The following is a 23,015-nucleotide window of genomic DNA, read 5'->3' as shown; positions in this document are numbered from 1 at the left end:
AGATAGACAAATGCTGCGGATAATAAGAAATAATAATCTGAAACGTTCCCATATTGTGTCCATTGTCATACAAATGCGTTAGCCATAGCGAGTGAAGCTCACAAAGCCTTTCGAGTCGCTGAAACGATTATATATCGTTACCCATTTGTTATTTAATAACCGAAGTCTCTATATAAGTGGCGGTGTTAGTTTGGTCAATAATTATGATCATTAGCATTGATTAGTGGAGCACATTGTGTGGGGTAGTGAGTAGCGCGCATGACGGTAGCCCGGCCGGGCCCGGCGGCGGCGGCGGCGGCGGCGGCGGCGAGGTGCGCGCGCTGCAGCGAGCGGCTCCTTGCGAAAACCTCAGCTAAAATTAGTCCGCGGGAAAAGCGGTCCGCTGCGCATGCGCGGCCCTCGCGCCGAGCGCGCAGGGTTTTCCGAAAGCTCGAGGGAGTGAGGGAGGCCGGCAGTGCGTGCCTGGCCGCCCCCTGCCACGCCCGCGCCGCGCCGCGCTTGCAGCTCCAACACAAACAAACACTCACGCACAACCACTCATCTTGTACCAGTGACCAGTGAGCAGTGAGGTGCCACCAGTGTCTGAAAGCGAAGCTCTGACTACACGGTGCCTGAAAGTGAAATGTGAACGAGCTGGGCTGCTAGCCCGACTCCTGTATTCCTGTCAGGTGGGTAAATAAATAAGTGATTGTTGTGCTTCATGAATTTTCAGCAACGCTTCAGGACTGAACAGCTGAAACAAAGCGTTTTCAGAATGTCGCGTATGCTCGGCCGAAGTAAACAGCGGACGAAAATAAACAAACACCTGCAAATATTGCAAGATGGTAGTTTCATATCCTACCGTAGGAATATACTGTATGCACGTTACCCACAAATATTTAAATTAAACAAGCTAAAAAACACATAATTATGTATCGCGCCGATAATTTACTGTTGAATAAAATTCGCCGTATAATTAATCTATCTCTACATGCCTTGGAAATGTGTTTATGCTTTGCAAATTAGTTTCATGTTTTAGGGTGTAACCGTATGAGAAACCACATGATAAAGCAAACTCTTTTCCCAGGAAAATACTCACGGAAATGCCTTTTTTTTGACAAAGCCTTATCCAGTAGTTGTTTATTGTCTTTTCATTTTTCTAAACACATTTACACACTGTATTTTTTATAAGTACGTATAGGTAGGTTCTAGTTGTACCTACTCTACCTATGCAATGCTCACGCGAATTGTGAAATATTGATGTCTATTTTATCTAGGTCAGATATTAATATTATATTCCTGCTGCAATTCATTTCATATAGGTCACAGATCAGAGCCTAGGTCAGCTTGTGAAAATACAGTTTTTGCCATGTTGCCTTTTCACTTGTAGTTTCAGATTTCAGGTGAAGACCTAGGTATATAACTCCATTATTATTACAATATTTTGCGAATCTAAGCAATGAAATGACCATGTTTTAGTGACTGCCTCCCTACAAATTAGACTTGTATATATTTACTTATTATGACTGAAACCTGTTGCAGGTTAAACTGGTACTTACTCACCTATCTACTTATATGTAAACTAAACTGCATGTACATTTAATATAATTCAATATAGTATAAACTATATAAGTAGATTTGTTAGCCTGTGGTATCATAGTTAATAGTTAAACTCATAGGTTATATTTATTGCAAAGTCAATACATTATATAGTCGATACTATATTAGAGTAGGTACTTAAGGGTCTGCAATAGGGAATCGAGGGTTGGCATTGTCATAGAATTATGTAGTAAATGATGCTCTACAGCCTTGAAAAAAATCACACAGGTAGTTAAAGAGTCTAGCTAGGTGCTGAATCATTCGAATTTAAGTAAATGATTATGGATAACTGTAAATTAATTTCAGAATATCACGAAAAACCAGGATATCACACTCCCGTATTGTAACAACTGTGTCGTAATTATCAAGAATTGCCATATGATTCTTATCAAATTATAAAGATAAATGCTTGGACTAGGCGCTAAATACCTTGTTTTTAAATAAACACACACCTATTTTGTGTAAATTAATCCCAAACTTGAGCAATTTTTTTCCCTCAAATCTTCATACAAATATCTATGGCGGCTTTCTGTGTTATAAAATCATAAACACAAGCGACGTTTGACTCAGTCGGCCGCTGGCCTCCAAAGAAGGGTCACGTCGGTTTAGGCAGCACTGACAGCTCGCGATCTTTTCGTGTACAGATACAAAATCACTGCACATTGGTTGTCATTGCACTTTTTCAACTTTTATGACACCAACATAATTTGATTTGAAATTGAGGAAGCATAATTCTTAATATTCAATATACATTAAATTAAATTAGATAGTGGGCAATACAGTCTCGTAAAGGTCTGATGAGGAGCAGGAATATAGCGAATGGATCTAAGTGATGACAATACGTAGGAACAATAGGTTAGGATTCAAAAACACAGTCTCATGGTGCTGGTTGAGGTATGGTCTCGTGAGGATCTGATGAGGGCAGGAACAAGGTGGTGACTGAATTTTATTTCAAAGATGTTAATAGCTAAAAGCATCGAGTTTGGGTTATTAAGTATGTTTTTCAGAGAGACAGAAAGATATTTTAGGTTTCCTCTGGATTAGTTAGGTTTTACTAAATTCATTCGTAACGTAAAATTGACAATGTAGGAATTTCTTCTATAGACAGCAGTTACTAAAAAAACCAACGATAGACGGCGGATATGCAGAAGTACCTATCTAGTCACCCTGTCACAGGGTGACTTCGGTTATTGCAACAATAATAAAAAAAATCAAGAAAATATTCAAAGTTTCCATCCTCGCTTTTCACGCACACAAATCACAAACTCATGCCTTGTTCTAGGAGCAGGGTCTATCCTAGTGCGTTTCCATGACCACTTTTCACTTGTGTTCCACCGGTTTCGGTGCTCAGCGGAATAGCACCATTGACCATTATTATTCTGAGATATCATTCTTCTTATTCTGAGTTACCCAACATAAAAACACGCTATCTGTTGAAATCATTTTTTATTTAGGATTTGTCTATGGTGTGGTCCCCAAATTTAAGGGTAAAAGCAAAATAATAATATTTTATACCTTTTTTATAAAATAATAAATTATATTATTATAATTATAAATTAAATTATAAAGTTTTTTTATAAATAATATTTTATACCTTTTTTATACCTATTATATTAAAAGACCTGTTCAACGATACCCTACCTACACCATCAAAATAACCGAAAAAAATATCAGCCCCAATTTACTTGTATGGGAGAGGGAGTACCCCAATATTTTTTGGGGTACTCCCCATATCTATGGAAAATATCAGCTTGATATCTTTACCCGTTTCTGAGAAAAAGGGCGGTGACAGACAGTCAGTCCGACAGACGGACAACAAAGAGATCTTAAACCTCCTGACCCCGAGAGGTATAAATGTATGCACTGTTCCTAAATTGAAAAAAAAAAAATTTAACTACTGAACTGTTTTGTCACTTTGTCAAAGAACAAATTGTTTAAGGGATAGATACTTTATAAAACTTAAAAGGAATAACAGGGATACTCCATAAAACTTTTAATATAGGTACGTATTTTTTAAGTATATATTATATTTTTTTTCAATGTCCTACTCATAGCACGCCAGGTGTCAGGAGGCTATCGGTTGCTTTTTTCCTTTTGAGGTACGAAACCCTAAAAATAAAAAAATATATTATTCGGCTACCAAAAAATATACTTACAAACATACATACATACAATCGAATAATATTACACTCCTCCTTCGGCAGTCGGGTAAAAACAAGTGAGACAGGGGTTCATTCTGAACTTTTGTTCTACGAGTTTTAAAAATTAACAAAAAAAACCTTTTTCATAGAAACTTTGATGACACGTGACTTTTTACCATGGAAAACGAATATTTTTTTTCGCGAATTTGCAAAACTCGTAGAACAAAAGTTGTTCAGAATGACCCCTTGAGTCATCCCCTTTCGGCTTAGTATACCCTTAGTATCTACACTTTAACACCTGTAGTTACCTTTCTACAAGTAAGTAAATACTACATTTGTTTAGAAAGGTAATCGAGTTCCGAGGCGTGTTTTGAAACTATACAAGGCCAGAACGCAGAGGGTGGGACTGCTCACGTATAGTTTCAAATTAAAATGGTGCCATGATTTACTTGAAAGTATACAAGGCCATTACGCACTAATAGCGTATATTTTCAAGTAAGTTGGGCCAAAATTATGGCTTGAAAATATACTGCAGCCGTTACCACTGCGTACTAATCGTGTATATTTTCAAGTGCCAAGCGGCAATGGGAGCACTTGAAACTATATGTGATTAGTTACCAGCTAGTAGGTTTTTATATTTAATACCCATAGATAGACAGGGTAGGCTTGATGAAAAACTTGATGAAAAATATGTCTCTAATAGGTTTATAGGGTACCTAATACACTCACGAGCAATCAATAAGTCCAAGTTGCAAAATGTCAACACCAAATGACCCCAATTTTAAAAACATTTCATTTAGAATTTGATCAAAATTTACGTTTTTAGTTGGTTATAATAATATTTTGATGCGTTGTTAAATGTACTTTAATATTGCCGACGGCGTCATTAAGCTAGTCTTTTTGGTTCAGGAGCTATCGTCACTGGAACTTTTTTATTTCTCGTGAGTGTAGTAGGTATTACTCTTAATTCATATAAATAATAAGATATTAGTATTCTTACTTGCAAGTATAATGGCTGTTTATATCAATTAAATTAGAGTTTGTTAATCTTTATTTATTAACTTTCTATAGGTATGACAGGCAGAACAAGTAAATTGTAGTCATGTACATTTACCGAAATAGTTAAGTAAATCAGAATCAGCATGTAGGTATAAATTATATGCGACAAGTACGCCAATCAAACAATGTGCGTAATAGCAATGTATATTTTCAAGAACGATTCAGTAAATCCCAACTTGAAAGTATACGCGATTAGTACGCACAAATAGTGTATATTTTCAAGTAAAATAATATTTTTTTTCACTTGAAACTATACAGTGCTAGTACACTATGGGTGCGTTCTGGCCTTGTATAGTTTCAAAACACGCGGTTCCGAGTATGGAGAAAAGTGGCACCCCTATTAATTTCTACTCTTTCCCTCAAATCACTACTTGAAAATAATTGTCAATAAAGTTGGTGAGTAAAAGTTTATGACCCACTGTGCAAACTTACATGTGTGCGTGTCACTGCGTGTGCTGTGTGAAGAGCATTGAAAACCCAAATTTGGCGCGGCACGTCACCCTGTACCGGGCCTTAAGTAAATACTGTGATTCATCAAAATCGCTTCAGCCATTCAAGTGCAATTTCAGTTTCAGGAATTCGATAACGATAACTCTGCAAACCTGCTGCCCCATGAATTTCATGAAATACTTGAATAAAATTGCAAAGTAAAAAAAAACAGAGCATAAAAAAGCTTGCTTCCAATTTATTGTGTGTAGGTAATAGTTATCGAATACACATATGTATTTAATAAATACTTAATAATATATTTTTTTGTGTATATGCAGGTCGTATAACGAGCTAGCTATAGTCACTCTGCGAAAGATAGATATAGAGATAAGAGGGATTATAAAGTTATCATAAGCGTACCATCCGCCGCTCTTGGGATATTAATGAAGTTCTGTGCAGGTGTTAGTAGTAGCCCCCTTGCATTTCAGCAAGTAAGGCATGTCTTATTTATATCTATGTAATTTCGCGTCAATAATTATTAACCGCTTTTGAGAAATTCGTACGATACCTTAAGTAGGAACTTATAATATTTTCCCATCATTTTCCTTATACAAACGTCCAAATGAATGATTGGCAAAATTTCCAGATTTATAAAATGTTCATGCATGAGTTGCACGACCAAAGCAGTTAAATTAAACTTCAGACGAGGTATGACCAATTTGAAGCTGATTCCATCTTCAGGTAGCTATAGTTAGACAGAATGCGTCATAAGTACCGAAGCACCGTCAGTGTGAATCATTTGACTTCATAAAATCTGTATCACACCATCCATCGAATCTTGACCTTCGTAAATTTTATGGCAATTTTAGTACTCGATAGCGGGGGTCTGAGAAAAATAACCATAAACTTAACTTCAGAATTTTCATGATGAGAATTTTAATTGGGTTGAATTTAACTAAGGCTTTGTGCTTTTGTGATTGGTGCATAACGTGCATGGAATTATTCTGTATTTTGATGACGTGATGTACAAAATGTAGAGATGGATTGTAACTTATTCCTATGTGTAGTAAGTACCTAAGTAAACATTTTAACCATCACTAATAAAAATATATATAAGCGTATGTACAGCTATTATGCATGTAAGTAATATCCAACAGCCTAAAGCAAAAATAGTAAATAGTAAATTATAAATACTTTTTGACAACCCTACAAGCTTTTTAACGCCACTGTTCCTGAAGTATTTCTACCAATGCACAAGTCCAGTCGGATGCTCCAAAAACTGGTGGCACAAAAACCCAAATTGCTGTGCAGCAGTGTATTCTGTGTACCGGTACTCTTGACCTAGTTGCGTGGCGATGTAGGGCGGACGGTGGGCGGGAGCTCCCTGGGCGGCGCCCAACACCGGCTCTTGTTATACAGTCACTAACACAGGTTGACTGGTCCAAAATGCTAGTAGCACTATGCCCACATTATCATGAATAAATATTACTTTGGTTCTGTAACCGTAGTTGTTTAGGCCGCCTTTTGATCATAGAGAGCCTATATAGTCCTTAACTAAGTATATTTTGTAAGTAATATAGGTGATATTTACACAACAATTTGTTAAAAAATTATAAATTAAGGAATCAGCTATTCAATGCATCTGCATCTATATCAGAAGATACCGAGTAAAGTATATAGGTATAGGTACATACAAGAAAATAGCACAATCATATTCATCTTCTAATAATTTAATGGAATATTATTGCTGTAGGTAATCGTTTGTCACCTTTCCACACATAATATAGTCTATATTCTATATATTAGGTACATATCATATGCAGTTTATAGGTCAGTGCGTAAACGTATTTATTATAATCATACAGTCGATCGAGCGAAGGATCTGCTAGAGCAGCGCAAATTGCATTTATTGATTTCAGTCATAGGAACTACGCAGTATCCTACATCAGGTATATACCTAGGTTCCTACCTAGGTACCGATCGTCTATATACCTATGAAGGTAAGACCTTCAAAGTACTAGGAGATCACACGTACAAGAGAGCACTTCACGTTAAAAGCTTTGCCACAATGAGCTTACCCGAAGCCATGGAAGTAATAATACAACAGGAATGCGCACTGCACCAAAAAAACGAGCCGACAGAGATAGTCAGCACGGAGCCCTCCATCTCTTTCTATTTTTGGTGACCATAATTTTAGGTAATTCATGAGACATCACTTCTAATCTATCATGTCGCGAATAGGTGTCGATGGTCTCAAAGTCACCTATTATTCGAATAATTCGATTGCAATGTAGGTACGAATGTATTTTGGTGATATGACAATTGAGTAAACATTGTGTTGACATTGTGAAAATTTGTGAGAATTACTTTTGCTATGTTTCTTCATTGGAAGGAAAGCTGAAATTTGGGAAAATATAATTTTAAGTAAATAAAATTAAGTTGGGTGTAGTGTTGACAAGAAAGTGTCAAAACAGGTTAACATTAAACGCAACTATGTACCTAAAACGTGTTTACTCTGTGGGTGTTCCGTTTACATAGTCTAGTTGATGAAAATCATAAGATTTCAAAATAAATATCTCAACCTAAGTGCTTCCGCCGGTTTTAAGCTTGATAAATTATCTTATAATAATCATATCTATGACCAAAAAAATCAACAGCTCATAACTCTTTAGCAGCCTTATAAGATAACAGCCACAATAATACCTAATGATACTTAGGTATAAAATAAAACAAAAAGTTGAATGAAACAGGTCCTAATTAATGGAAAGTGATTCAAAAGTACGAATGAATGGTCACCCTAACCATAACGTCTCTCACAACAGTATAAACGTCATCCGTCATCTTGACAACTTCGGTCTTGTCGTAAAGTATTTAGAAAAACTACCAATATTTTTTATGAAATTATTATTCATACAAATACCAAATATTTCATTGAAATTACATGTTTATAATGATTTATTATAAATTTGTTTTTCAAAATGATATGATATGTACAGTAGTCTATAAGTTAATTTAATATATTTTTTGCATAGCTCTCTTCGTACAAAATCTACTAAAGTTTACACAACTAAATCCTGGCAATTGTTAGAAAGAGAGGAAGGGCTCTGTGGTAACCCTCTCTATCGGCTCGCGGCCTCTTTCACTTCAAATATAAATCTTAAGGTGAATTCGTTAGGTCTATTTTTGTTTGCATCATTTTGGTGAGTGCGCATTCCTGTTGTATTATTACTTCCATGCCCGAAGCTTAGAGTATTGTGGGCAGAGCTTTTGTTTTCATAACAATGTGTGTCTGACAAATCAAAGCTAAAAGGATTTCTTTAATATGAAACAAGTGTATTTCAGTGGTATTTCACTAGAAGCAGCACATTTATACTTAGTATAAGTAGTAATATTAATGTTTTCATTGTTTGTAGGAAGCTCTACATTTTGGAAATTCATTATAAGGTATTTAATAATATCCATCGGATAAGTTTTTGCACAATGTCTTATCAGTAGTAAGTATAGTATAATTTATGACTGAACTGTGTCCGTGTTCTTGCAAATAATAGCATGTTGAGATTAAAGCTGAAAAGTATCATGTCGTACTTTTATACGGTAATATTTTTTTCAGACCCCTAAACTAGGCAAGATTATAGGAGGTACCTACTTAGTTACCAGTTTCTCGACCTAACTAAAAAGCCAATGTAAAAAAGTACACAAAATGTCGTGAAACTAATTTATATTTTGTACAAATATAGCTTTGTACGTTGTGAGTTTTGCCCAATCCTCCAAATCTTTACTAACTGCTGCTAAGGTCGCCTCAGCACCTAGCATGTACTTATAGTTAGTTACATAATTACAGTATACTCGGTAACTCAAATATTGAATATGATACATTTCAGTCACGTTTTTTGAAACTCCTATGTATGAAACATAGTATTTTAACTCCTAAGTAAATTAGATTAAATTTTTCAAACTTACAGGAAATTCTGAAAATACAATATATAATAATAAGATACTAGCTAGAGATCAATACAAATAAAGTGAACTTCAGTAGTGAATCTATAAGCTTCTCTCAGTGGGATGAATCATGTCGGTCGCCGGTCGGCCCGCACTTCCGCAAGCCGCTTGCTGTTCTATTTCCGATGGACATGGACAGCCATTTCTATTTCATACTATACGGGATTTGGCAATACGACTGTGATGATAAACTATGAATACATGCATGCTATGATTGTAATCTTTGCAGGGCTAGTCAGGTCAGAGGTGACTCGCAAGCGAGGCGCAAACTTTTCGTAGTAGATTTTGTACTCTCGTTATAGGTAGCGAGCGAGCGTAACGCCATTTTACAATGAGTACAAACTACTAATCTAATTTTGAACTATGCTATAAGCTAACTCAAAATAATGTGACAGTTTGCAATACAACTTATACATAGAACATATTTTAATTTCTAAACACCGAAATGCCAATAAATACGTAGGTATTAAGTATTTTATTCGTCTGTATTACAGAATCCAAGTATACCTAGCATTATTCCTATCTTATATCTACATGGGTACCTGAGTAGTTAAATCCAAATAATGTTAATCTCAGTGGGATGTTAGCACCTTGATAGTAGCAAGGCCGCTGGCCAGACCGTTATCTGGCGATATTAAACCATTTGAACTACATTTTGGACTAATATTAAGTAACTCGGATGTACGCTCGGCTACCTAGAGCGAGGCAGTTCTGCATTTGAATGAACCTAATTACTAATAGTACTTATAAGTGAAACATAGGCGCTATCACAGAATAAATACATTTAATTAAATTATAAGTCGAAGATAACAAAACTGGTAAAATGGTAACTCAAATGGGATTCAATTGCTGATGAAGACTATATATTTTTTAAAAACAAGATGCCGATTACCTAAAGTTGGTTGAAGCATATTTGGTTTACGACTATTCATACCAGTTTAATTATAACTTATAGGGGTTTCCTTTACAAGGATATTTTTTCATTACTGTTTAGCCATATAGGTATCCCATACATACATGCTCATATATTATGTTCCCAGGAAGAACTTAGAAGCCATATCAGTCTTTAGCCAACATCAAAGCTCTCCTATCCATCTCAAATGGACCAGAGGAAGAAATGTAATTGGTTGCTTTCATTATAAAGGCAAGTAGTTTAGATGTAGGCCAAATCTGACCGGCAGTCCTCGTGCAAATGTTATTTGGAGCGCGCTGTTTCTATCACAAATGTCTTGAAATAACCCACGACAAGAGTTATACCTCCAAGGGAATTTGTGGGAATGTATTGCGATATTTCGTCATAAATTTAACCTAATTGTGTTTCCTGAAACGTGCCCATTGGACTACAGGGCTAAAGCAAAATTTTATCCGAATGACGAATTGTGGTCATTTAACTAATATTACTGTAAGTACTTACAATGGTTGTGTTACAGTCTGTATAATCGGCTATTTGAGAATCCATCATCATGATCCCAAAGGGCTTCTTTTTCTGTTAGGTCTCCCGATACCACAATTAACATCAGGTCATTCTGAACAACTTTTATAGCGAGGTACTTGTACATATGTCGCAGGCAAATTGTATGATCTCGCCGTTTACATACGGCGTCGTCATTTTACAAACGCTCGCTGTTTTGTAATATGCCGAAGGCATATTGATAACTCGTTCAATCGTTCTGATTTCGACGTTAGTTCCAGTTTTAGGGTGACCATGATAAGTCTCAGACTCAGTACTCAGTACTTATCTTTTGTTTATATAATAAATGGGGTAGTCTATTATTGGCTATACAATTTAAAACATGTATTAGGTTTAAATTTACTGTAATATGCTGTTGATTACCTGAATAAATCAATAAATAAAACACAGCTTAGAAAAAAATTAACAAAATCAGACTTTATTGCAAGATTTCAAGTAAGACCTTGTACTTTGGTTTTCTTAAAGTAGGTTCCTAAGTAATATATATGTCGCAGGCAACTGGTTTAATCTCCTGTTTGATTGAACCACTAGCCCGTTCATTGGATGGCGCTGTTCAGTTGTATGACTAGGCCGAACGTTGATTGTACAAGCGTCACAAAACGTCCAACTACTCGCGAGCAACCAAATCGACTCAAGCCTTGACGGCGCAAACATACATTAATACAAGTAAAATTATGAATAGAAATAATAAAAATGATATGTCATTTAAAAGCTTAAGATGTCAGCTTTAATTTGATATCATTATTATTGAAATCCATTCATCATTTTTGAAATAAATGATGTCTGAACGCAATTGTAGGAAAAACGGGAATTTAGGAAAAAAGGGTATGGGTATCGTATTATACAAATTAAACAAAAAATGTTAAGATAAAAATTTATTTATTTAAATCAATACTTTGTATTGCCCCCTCTTGCCCTAATTACAGCCTGCAGCCTGTTTCTCATAGACCTTATCAACTTTTTGACAGTTTCCTGAGGAATGCCGTCCCACTCCTCTAATAAAGCTGTCTTCAGCTCGTCCACGCTTGCAGGGACTGGATTCCTGGCCCGAACTCTTCTTTTGAGCTCGTCCCATAAGTGTTCGATGGGATTCAGGTCAGGACTGAGCGCAGGCCAGTCCATCGTGCGCAATTCCTTCTCTCTCAGAAACTGCCGACTGACTCGTGCCGTGTGGCAGCGGGCATTGTCGTGCATTAGCACGAAGTCTTCACCGACAAATTCTGCATAGGGCACAACATGACCGAGTAGAATGTCGGTGATGTACCGATCAGCTGTTAACCCGCCTCCTCGGCCGCCTCCAGGCACGAAAACAAGTGCGGTTTTTCCCTCTAGAGAAATACCAGCCCACATCATGCAGGAACCGCCGCCATATGCTACTGTTTCAGCGAAACAACATTGGGCAAATCGTTCCCCCGGACGCCGGTAGACCCGGCCTCTCCTGTCACTGCCATGCAGACACACTCTGCACTCATCAGTAAACAGGACCGACCGCCATTGCGCAATGCTCCAATCGAGATGCTCTCGAGCAAACTGAAGACGCGCTTGTCGGTGGCCTGCAGTCAATTTGGGGCCTGATGCAGGTCTTTTTGGTGTCAAGTTGGCTTCCTTCAAGCGTCTTCTCACTGTCCACTCGCTGACAGCCACTTGTCGTACACGTCTCAGTTCTTGCTGCACATCAACGCCCGTAAGGTGTCGATTGCGCAGCGAGGTTGAGACAATGAAGCGGTCGTCTCTCTCTGAAGTGCAGCGGTGGCGGCCCGTTCTTGGTCTTCGATTGAAGGCACCAGTCTCTTGGAACCGTCTGTATACTCGGGATACAGCAGACTGGCTCAAGTGGAGCTGGGCAGCGACTGCTCGCTGACTTAACCCTTGTTGCAGCAAGGCAACAACTTGAGCAGCTTCTTCTGGTGTGGTATCCATGGGTTTGCGAAAACAAGGAATACAATGCAACGAGATGTGTACCGGTCAACTTGCAACAAGCGACTGATAAGGTACACCGGATGTGGAAAGGTTTTATAGCGGGATCAGGTAGCGCAAGGCGTGGATTCCTAATGAGGTAATTAACACTGACGGGCAATTAAAATGCGTCATTAAATCTGCGCTTAGTTTTTTTTTATGGTATTGATCTTAATTGAAAGCCTAATTCTTCAGCTTTCGAATGACATATCACTTTTATATTTACCATTTATCGTTTTAGGAAAATCAATGTATATGTGCGCCGTGAAGGCTTGAGTCGATTTGGTTGCTCGCGAGTGTAGTTAGCTGACTTAAAATCAGTCAGGTGGTGAATAAAACAAATATGGCGTCTAACAGCTAACAGCTGACACAAAAAGCAGCTATATTGTTAGTTTTTTGCAAATAAATTAGCTTTAAAGTGCGTTATTTGTGTTAAAATAGTGTGACAACATGGATTTACCTATTATTACGCTGCGGGCGAATAGTTTCAATGAAAAAAAATGGCAAAAATGGATAATTATGAACAACATTATGAAGGTACGTTTATTGTTATTGTTTAGTTAATTTGTGAGATAAGAGCTTTGTAACATAGTCTTTTTGTTGACTCTTGTCTGGTGATGTTCACCCTAACCAGACATTACAAAGTTGCTATACTATATCCCATTCAACGACTTCGCTGAATGACGTTCAGTCAAGACGTCGAACGTTACATTCAACGACTTGACGAGTTGTCCTTTAGTCATACAACTGAATATCGCCATCCAATGAACGGGCTAGTGGTTCAATCAAACAGGAGATTAAACCAGTTGCCTGCGACATATATACCACTTTTGCAACAAGGTAGGTGGAATCAAATGCACTGGGGACGGAAATAGTCCTCAGTGGCTGGAGGATGATTGTGCAAGTTCACACTTTATTATAGCGGCTACAGATCCCCACGCAGCTGTTTCCTTGCTTTATCAATCTGTTCCAATATAAATATGGTGAGTTTGGAACACGGGAAAAGCTATAGAAGTGTAAAAGTTTTGATTTTGTAAGAATAGGTAAACAAGCAATAAAAAAATGCTGCGTCATTGCAACTAATGCCAGTTAGTTAAAGTTTTGTAAAGCTAGTAACAGTTTCGGACCCATACAATATAACTGAATGTAGTTATAAATAATCGGGGTAATTTGATGTTTTGATACAATGATATTATGCCTCAATACTCAATTATTTATTGCATCCATAATTAAGTTTTACAGGTGATCAATACATTCTATTCTATTCTATTCTATTCTCTGTGGGGGTGTAAGTACCTGCACCTGGCTCTCTCGAGTGGAACCTTTGTGCATATCCCCAAGGTCTAAACTGCCTTCCTAAGCTTGGACCATTTCCCACCACGCTGGTCCACTGCGGGTTGGTGGGTTCACCTTCACATATCTAGATGTGCTAGATCTAGATATGCAGGTTTCCTACGATACGATGTTTTCCTTCACCGTAAGAGCGATGGTATATATTGTACTTAAGTTAAAAGAACTCATTGGTACATGTCAGCGCCGGGATTCGAACCCGCATCTCTTAATTGAGAAGCGGGCGCTCACCCGACTGAGCTACCACCGATCAATACATAAAATTAGGAACTTTATGGACACTGTTGGGCACAGAAAATTATAACTAAAACCGGCTACACTTTATCAAAAAGTTAAACCCGTTTATTTTATTTTTTATAGGTTACCTAGTAAGTACTTATAAAGGTAATTTTCATTGGAAAATTTTATAACAAGTACTTAATTATTATCTCATTTCCAAAATTTTCTCTAATCTATTAAAAAACAGACGAGAAGTCTTAATATATCTGTGCTCTACATACCCTGTCTTATTATCGTAAATACTCTTTCAGAACCTCAAATTCTTACAGTACCTGTCTGACCGGTAAAAACTGAAGAGTTATATTTACCCCAAGTTCAAACTGCACTGAATCATGGAACACGTAAACAATCTTACTTCGGAAGCATTTTGTTTACGAAACGAGGGAATGCAGCGGCGGCGCCGTGACGCAGACATCTCTCATGAGAGCTCATTGTCATCTTTCAAGAAAAAAGTAATTTTAACTAAATCTGAAGGCCTAGCACGGTGCCCACGACGTACAGTGCACGCTAAGACGTGAAAAAAGGATGGCGTGGCGCTCATTTACATCGCACTGCTTCGAGAGCGATTGTGAGTGTTTTTTTTGTGACGTCTTGCGCCCCGTGCTCGGCCTTGTCCGGTTGGCACAGTTGGTAGTGTGTAGTTGCTGTGCGGAGGGACCCAGCTTCGGCATGATATTACAAATAGGTATTTGTTATCGGGTCCTAAATGTTAGGTCGGGTGTTAAATGTTTGTGTTGTGTGTGTGATATCGCCAACCCACCTGCCATGCTTGGAGATTATGGAAGTACTTAACCCTCCAGTTTTGAAGGAGTCCCATGGCCCATGGTCCTAAAGTGGACTATTTATGTGACAAACTGTGCCATGCAAAACGGATTTTTGACAGGTAGGTAAGTGTTTGATACGAAGTTTTAAAACATAGAAGCTTCTTCTCCATGAATAGTATGGTCACGTTTTGCAGTTACAGGGAGCACCCTTTATTTTCATTTGATGGCTTTACAAAAGTACTTAGTAAGTTCTTGAAACAAAGTTGACTTCATTTCTTGAGATTCCTCATTTCAAGTGATTCCGAAAATGCTTGTAATTCCATTCCGCAGAGGAATGAGTTAATTTAAAATATAAATTAAACAATTTTGTTACTTAAATAAACACGAGCAACTAAAACATCGAGTCATCAAAGATCATTAACTAAAAGGCAATTCATTCGAAATTACCAGTGTTTCATTCATGCGCGTAGTTTTATTTATATTCTGCCAACCTGTAGTGAAGTTTGGACGATCAGTAGGAACTACGAAAATAAGCAATGAGTAATATGGTTCACGCTCGCTGCCAAACATAGGTAAAGTATAATCGTTTGCAATAGAATCCAACAATCATGTAAACAAACCAAATTGTCACGATTACTCCGTAATCACATACATTTGACGAGCAATTATGAACATAGTCTGATTTCAACGAACGCACCATTGTTTTTACATTATCTTCAACACGGTTTAACTTGTATTTATAAGTTAAATTTGTTAAAACATTTGCAACGTAAAAATTTCGAAGTATTTGACAAGCTGTCATCTTAGTTTTTTACTCATCGAACTCTATAAGTCATTGAAAAGTTAGTGTTGTCGTAATCTGAAGTTATCTTTTATTTATAATTTAATAAATTATTTTAATTTAATATTATTTGAATACAATAAAAAAAAATTTTCAAGAGCTTAATATAATTAACCAAAACGAAAAAAGGAAGAGGAAGAAATGAAAAAGCTCGACGGCATTTTAGACACGGCAAGCGATGACACAGTGGTTCCATTTATAATTACGGTCACCGGCGACACTTCTGATAGTGATGATGACGAAGACGAAGATTTAAATTTGTTTTAATAAACACTTTTTATATATAATCAGTTTTATTTTATAGTCTATGGCTTATATATTTAATCTAATTAGAACACTATGACATCACTATGGGCATAAACAATACGTTGTCAATGTCAGCCCGCCATATTTGTTTACATGATTGTTGGATTCTATTGCAAACGATTATAGAAGTTCACAAGCGCTCTAATTCAAATTTATTTGACATTTTTAATTGTACATATGTTTCTTTATTATTCTTGAAACAATATAGAAATCTAAACAAAATATAGTAGGTACATAGCTACCTATAACTACGGGATTACCCGTAGATTAGTTATTAAACCTGTAATAATTTGAAGCAATTTCAATTTAAACCGGTTTCATATTATGGTACCTAAATCTACGTCATGTATCAAATGAAAAGCTATTTAATAATCCCTTTGAAGCGCAATATGCGTGGTTTCAGATTCCTGGAACACCTTTGTGTCTAACGCTGCTTTGAGTATTAAATCTGTGAGAGAAAATCAATAGCTTGCTTCAGTAAGCACTTAATCATAATGACCTTATACATGAGTACTTGAGTACATATAACATTATGGTCACTTCTCTGAAATTCTATTACAAGTTGATTTAAGAAAAAATATGAGATTTAGCTTTGTTTTTCAGACAGTAAAATTTGTCAGCCTTTCAATCTTTCAGTGTGTTTCGCAAATTGTGATGAAGTACCTTAATTCTATAGCTCAGGATACATTCACATTGGATGTATTTGCACTTATATTTGTTACAGATTGGGTTGTTGATCTGTGCGAGCGAGTCAGAAAGGTTTTTCGATTGATTGATTGGTGGCTCGTGCTGGCTTCTCATTATTTCAGACAAATTGGTTTTATTTGGTTTGATATCGCTTTACAAGGTTGGAATAATGACCAAAAAAGGCTGCATGACATTGTCGAAAGCAACACGTTTCATAAATCTAAACTGTATCTATTCCTACTTCTTGAAGGTATCTGAAATATGATTATGAAGTGGAACCCTTTCAGGGACCCGTTGAGTACTACGACACTACCAGTGCGGTTAATGAAGTGACCAAAATAAGGCTAGCAATAGAGCTTATATGCTATTATTTGAGGTTACACACAATGTAGGGCAGATTGACTGAAGAATCTGATAAGCCTCCCATGCTGAACTTATTTTAAGATTTACCTATTAATTACAATTTATCATCAAGGTCGTAGATATACATACATACCTGATGAATGTAGTTGCTGAGTGCGTCAGGAACTGCATCAAGTCAGCGGGTCAGCGGGGGATTGGGGCCACACTCGTACGGCTTGTTGGGCCAGGTCAGGCACGGAGGAATATACAGGGTGTTGCAAAAGTTAAGGGTGGGGTGGGAGTTCTGGAAAGGGCCTCTAAACGTAAGGTTCTTTTTTAATTCGTCATAGATGGTCATAGATACTTTATTGTTCACGTGGTTTTTATTTTTTTATAAAAAGGCAATTTTATTACATTTTTGCAACATACCGAAAGCAATTTACCAAATGCAGACCTACCTAAACACAGGCGCGGATCCACCCATATGGGCAAGATGGGCATGCCCATCACCTAAATGACTTGCCATATAATACCATGGGACTTTTAAATATTATAATTTAGTTATTTTATCACTTTGGAGGTAGGTAATAGCTGTTTTTATATGTTGGTGGTGATGATTTTAGATGATGAAATGCAATTTTTTTTCCATCCCCAAATCCCTGCGATAGTTTTTGCTAAAGAATTCAATACCATAAAATTTTCAGTTATGCCAAGAGTTTGTGTTTGTGTCACTATTTAAGTGCAACGAGAATGAATGAGTCTAGTTTCATCGTCATAAGTCAAATAGTTTTTTTATGATAAGTACCTACAGTTATTTAAAATAAAGCCTTCTTTTGAGAAAACCACCACCATTTCAATCAGATTACATTTCTTTAATTACGATCCCTAAGGTGGTTTGTGGAAAAAGACATAGGACATAGGTGCTCACTAAGACGGGATTTTGCTAAATTCAACCCTAAGGGGGTAAAAAGGGGTGTCAAAGTTTGTATGAAACTTCTATAGTTTTAATAGTATGGTTTTGAAATTTGGCAGGGACGTAGAATAAGTACCGTAGAGGTGCACTAAAAAACATTTTTCCCGAAATTCTCATAGGAACGAAAATTTGCGGAAAAAAAGTTTTTTATAAAAAAACTAAACCGCTTAATTTGGCCGCTTGAAATTTGGCATGCAGAAACCTTAGTAAACTTAAAGCTTAGTTACAACAGGATATTGCAAAATTCCCACGGGAACGGGAGTTAGCAAGAAAAAAATGTGTGAAATAACGATAAATATTCCGTGGAAGTTTGTAAGTAGGTTTGTAAATAAAGCTTAGAATCATCAGATCATACAGGCAACATTTTTTCGCAGAAAAAAATCTTTTAAGGCGAAGTGAAGCTCGCGGGAAATGCTAGTTATGTAGGTAGATTGGTGAGTCGATCTTTTCCATTAAATGGGTGATAGAGGAACACATTTCCAGTCGAATGTCGATTGAACGCTAATGCCTGATGCTAAACTTAACTATTTCTCAGATATTTAAGATTTATGTTTTATTGTCTAAATGTTTGAAACAAAATTTTGAAAAACTAGCGTTTTTTTTTATTTCTTTTGTTTGTATTACAATAAAAGAATTTGTATATAATAAATTAAATTTCTTATTGCCACTTTAAAAAATATATTATAATAGTTAAATGTGCATTATTTGACTTTATTTAGACACAGTAGCTCAAAATAGTTGACATTTTTTTAAAAATAGGCTAGTTATTGTATTTTCCTTGTCTTTAAAAAACGGAAGTTAGGTTTTTTTTGGTAAGTGGCGGCGCTAGCTCTGCTTGCGTTGAACCGTAACAAAATTTCCCACATTTTAAAAACAAATCAGTTTTCTATTTCTTATTAATTTCCTGATACAACCTACGAAATATTTGACATATTGTACAAAAAGTTATAAAACTTGATATTTTGCATGTTTGACTTAAATATTTTAAAGATAGATTACCGTTTTTATTAATTTTATTTTCAGATTAAAAAAACTGTAGGTATTATAAAACTATTTGGCTTATTGAGATAAAATTAGCCTCATTTAAATGTGAATTTAGTTTAGTTGTATACCTACGTTGTATAGTAACTACTTTTTCCGTAACACAGACTTCTATCGATCAAAATTTTCTAAAACTGATAATTCCACAGTTTTTAATTATTTAACAATTTTTGATCCTATGAACTTATGACGTGGAAAAAATCTAGGTATGATAGCATAACCATAATTCACCACTACCAACATACCAAAAAACAGCTATCCGAGGGCAAACCACGTTTTTAGACTTGCCCATCACCTATTTTGAGGTCTGGATCCGCGCCTGCCTAAACAGTATCATAAATGTTATTGATACTTATATTACCGACTCATGATTATGAATCGCCCTTGCAAGTTATTAACACGGACGTTCCTAACAACATTGTAATAATGATACTTTATTTGGTGCTGATTCCCTCAACGCAAATATAATAGGGGCGCTAAGAGGAACCATTAGCATCTAGTAGAGCTCTGAAGGAACTGCTAACCGAAGGTAGTGACGACGCTAGGTCACGCCAAGGTTGTGCTCACTTGCCGCCGTGCAAATATTATTCACTGACTTACTAAACATACAAATATTGTATGCACTAATTGAAATAGGTCGGTAATTAATCAGTAAACAGTAACAAGTGTAACGTTTCAATTTGTTCGTTTCCAGGCTCGCGTGAAGTAGAGGCGGTGCCATGACGGTGGTGACGAACCCGGCGCGCGGGGGCAGCCCCACGGAGTCGCTGGAGCTGGACCTGGCCGAGGCGGCGGCGGCGGCGGCGGCGGTGGCGGCGGCGGCGGGCGAGAGCAGCGGCGAGCTGGCCGCCGAGCGCATGGGCGAGTTCGCGGACGAGTGCAGCTGCACCTCCGACGACCCCGAGGAGCCCGAGGAGGTGGTGACCATCGACCCCTCCGAGCTGTACGACGACGAGCGCCGCTCCGACATCGTGTTCGTGGCCGGCATGGGCGGCGACACGTGGCGCTACCCGGGCCACCGCCGCGTGCTGGCCGCCACCTCGCCCGTGTTCGCCGCGCTGCTCGCCTGCAAGTCCGACGTCATCATCGTGGACTACGTGGACCGGCGCGGCTTCGAGCAGCTGCTGCGCTACCACTACTGCGAGCCCACGCAGCTCACGTCCGTGGCCACGGCGCGCCTCACGCTGGACGCGGCGCACAAGTTCCTGTGCGCGCCGCTGGCCGAGCGCTGCGCGCGCCGCCTCGACCTCGTGATGGACGCGGGCGTGGCGCTGGAGGTGATGCGCGACCTGCGCTACCTGTGCGCGCGCCTGCCGGGGGCCGCGTCCGCGCCGCCGCTGCCCGCGCTGGGCGACGACGCGGCGGCGCGCGCGCTGGCGCAGTGCTCGCGCTGGTGCGACTCGCTGGCGCACAACGCGCTGCTGGTGCTGGACGAGCAGGCGGACGACGCGCTGCGCGACGAGCGGCTCGAGGACCTGCCCTACGAGGACCTGGCGCTGATCGTGCGGCGCGACACGCTGCGGCCCAGCAGCGAGCTGGTGCTGGCGGAGGCGCTGGCGCGTTGGGCCACGGCCGCCTGCAAGCGAGCTAAGCGCGAGCTGACGCCGGCCAACCGGCGCGCGGCGCTGGGTGAGCTGGCCTACTGCCCGCGCTACCTGCTGCTGAGCGGAGAGGAGCTGGCGCGCGCGCTGGCGCTGGAGCTGCTGGAGCCGGTGGAGCGCGCGCTGGTGGCGGCGCGGGCGCGCGGGCTGTCGGCGCCGGTGCCAGTGGGCGCGGCGCAGGAGGGGCTGCTGCGGCGCTGGGCGCGGCCCCGCCCGGAGCAGCCGGCCGCGCTGCCCGTGCACCTGAGCGCGCGCTCCGAGCCGCCGGACGAGCCGCCGCCGCCGTCGGGGCTGTGCGCGCGCCGCGCCCCCCCCGGCCCGCGCCAGCCGTCTTTCACGCCCGACGAGAAGGCCAAGAAGCGCGGCTGCTGTGCCTCGTTCTGCGACGGGCTGCTGCGCTGCATCATCTGCCTCTTCGACTAGACCAGCTGCTACCGGGGCTGCCTACTGCCGGGGCGCCTGCTGCCGGGGCCGCCCGCTGAGGGGACGAGGGACTGACTGTGCCGTGTGTGAAAGAATTATGCTATGGGTATCCTACGAACTCTTGAGTAGGTGCGCGAATGAATCTATTTTCTTACCTGTGTATACTATAGCTAAGAGAATTCTACACCTTTACACATTCAAAAAATACTAGAGATACAATTTGTATAATTTACGTACCTACATACCTACATTAATTATATGGAAGTACCTATACGGTAAAGGATTTTCTCTCAAGTGTTCTTCGCATTTTTACAAAAGTATTAACTAGACCTAGACTACTTACTACGTCTGAACTTATATTAAAATGTATCTAATCAATTAATGTACTTACTTATTTTTTACGAATTACAAGTTCGTTTAAAAATATTTAAAGGTGAGTTCTTGCAAGTTGAATTCTACTTCTTAAAAATATTGCTGTACCTTCCCTTTTCTTGTTTTGAGCTTAGCAAAATCTTTAGCGAACTGTTTTATACTAATTTTGCGAGTAGGAAATGTTGGTTTTGAATGATGTGGCTGAAAAATGGCGAAGAAAGCTGGATTCAATGTTACTTGTGTAATGTTTCTTTCGGTGTCGTAGCGTAGCTACAATGTTAGCAAAATATATAATGAGTATTGTTTAAATGTAGTTGATTCTTACAATATATGTGATATAATTTCCTTGTAATGATCTACGCATAATGTAATTATTGTGTATCTTTACCGCGAACTGCTGGCATATCGTTTGGATTACAGCTAGAAAAAATTGTCGCACAAAATTGTTGATTTAAGTAAAACATTGTTACCAATTTTTTGCAGTTTAATTGCATTTATTATGTACCTATGTTATTGTATTAAGTATTTTAATTTGTTACGCTCTATGTTAAATTAGTTAAATTAACGAACGTCTGTGTTCGAAAGTATATTACGCTGCCTAGTCTTACGCTAAGTACATTAAGTTGTTTTTTAAGTACTTTAGGCTAAGAATTCACTGAGTGACTACTTCCTTAAAGGTGTTCTTTTAGATCAAAATTTAAACTATAGTTTAATATTACATCATTGTACTTAACCATAAAATTAATTTTGGCTATAACTTTTGCTATATTGTCATCCGTGCCATATTTTTTTATTTATGTTCTGTTTAAAAGCCAAAACATGAAACTGATTTTAATGTAGTTTAAAGCTTACTTTTACATAATATAATATAGTTATTGTGTTTTTTATAGTAATTTATTTCTATACCTTGATGACAGGGTTTAATTAAAAGCTGTGTAACTTTCTGCGACGTTTTGAACGATTTTTTGATGATGTTGGTAGGAAATAATTATATTAATTACTTAATTATTAAATGAATGTATATGTAAAGCAGAAAATGTAAAAAAATATTATCGGTGTTCAGCTAAGAGCTGCTATGACGAAATTGTCATACACAGAAAGGAACAATAAATATATTGAACTCTGTGAAATTTTGTATGTTGAATCCCTTCTATCCTCTTCTGATTATTATTCTTATCATATATATTTATCTATATCTATATCATTACTTAATTTAGTAACAAAGTGCTTATTGTTATTATAGTCCTAAGTAAGTAACTTTTTTAGGCACTTTCAGATTATTGAAAATAGGAACGAATAGGAAGGTACTCCTACTTCTATGGGTACATGCTCCTTGAGGCACAATCCAACGATTGAGTTAATTGGTATAATCACTACTACTTCAATTTTTTACTTTAAATCAA

At 38.4% G+C, this 23,015-nt stretch overlaps 1 protein-coding gene across 1 annotated transcript; it reads left to right on the top strand.

Moving 5' to 3' along the window:
• The first annotated feature begins 266 nt into the window (after nucleotides 1–266).
• LOC119693844 (BTB/POZ domain-containing protein 6) lies at nucleotides 267–22,737 on the top strand. The gene is made up of 2 exons (XM_038118639.2): nucleotides 267–668; nucleotides 19,911–22,737. Exon 2 carries the CDS (start codon nucleotides 19,936–19,938, stop codon nucleotides 21,238–21,240), a length of 1,305 nt encoding a protein of 434 aa, XP_037974567.2. The 5' UTR covers nucleotides 267–668; nucleotides 19,911–19,935; the 3' UTR covers nucleotides 21,241–22,737.
• Nucleotides 22,738–23,015: the final 278 nt, after the last annotated feature.

This window comes from Plutella xylostella, chromosome 29, assembly GCF_932276165.1.
Source record: "Plutella xylostella chromosome 29, ilPluXylo3.1, whole genome shotgun sequence".
Taxonomy (NCBI): Eukaryota; Metazoa; Arthropoda; class Insecta; order Lepidoptera; family Plutellidae; genus Plutella; species Plutella xylostella.
This window is presented reverse-complemented; position numbering and strand designations above follow the sequence as displayed.

Excerpts from the sequence above, each read along its gene's own strand:
- LOC119693844 (XM_038118639.2), top strand. The coding sequence starts at position 19,936 with ATGACGGTGGTGACGAACCCGGCGCGCGGGGGCAGCCCCACGGAGTCG.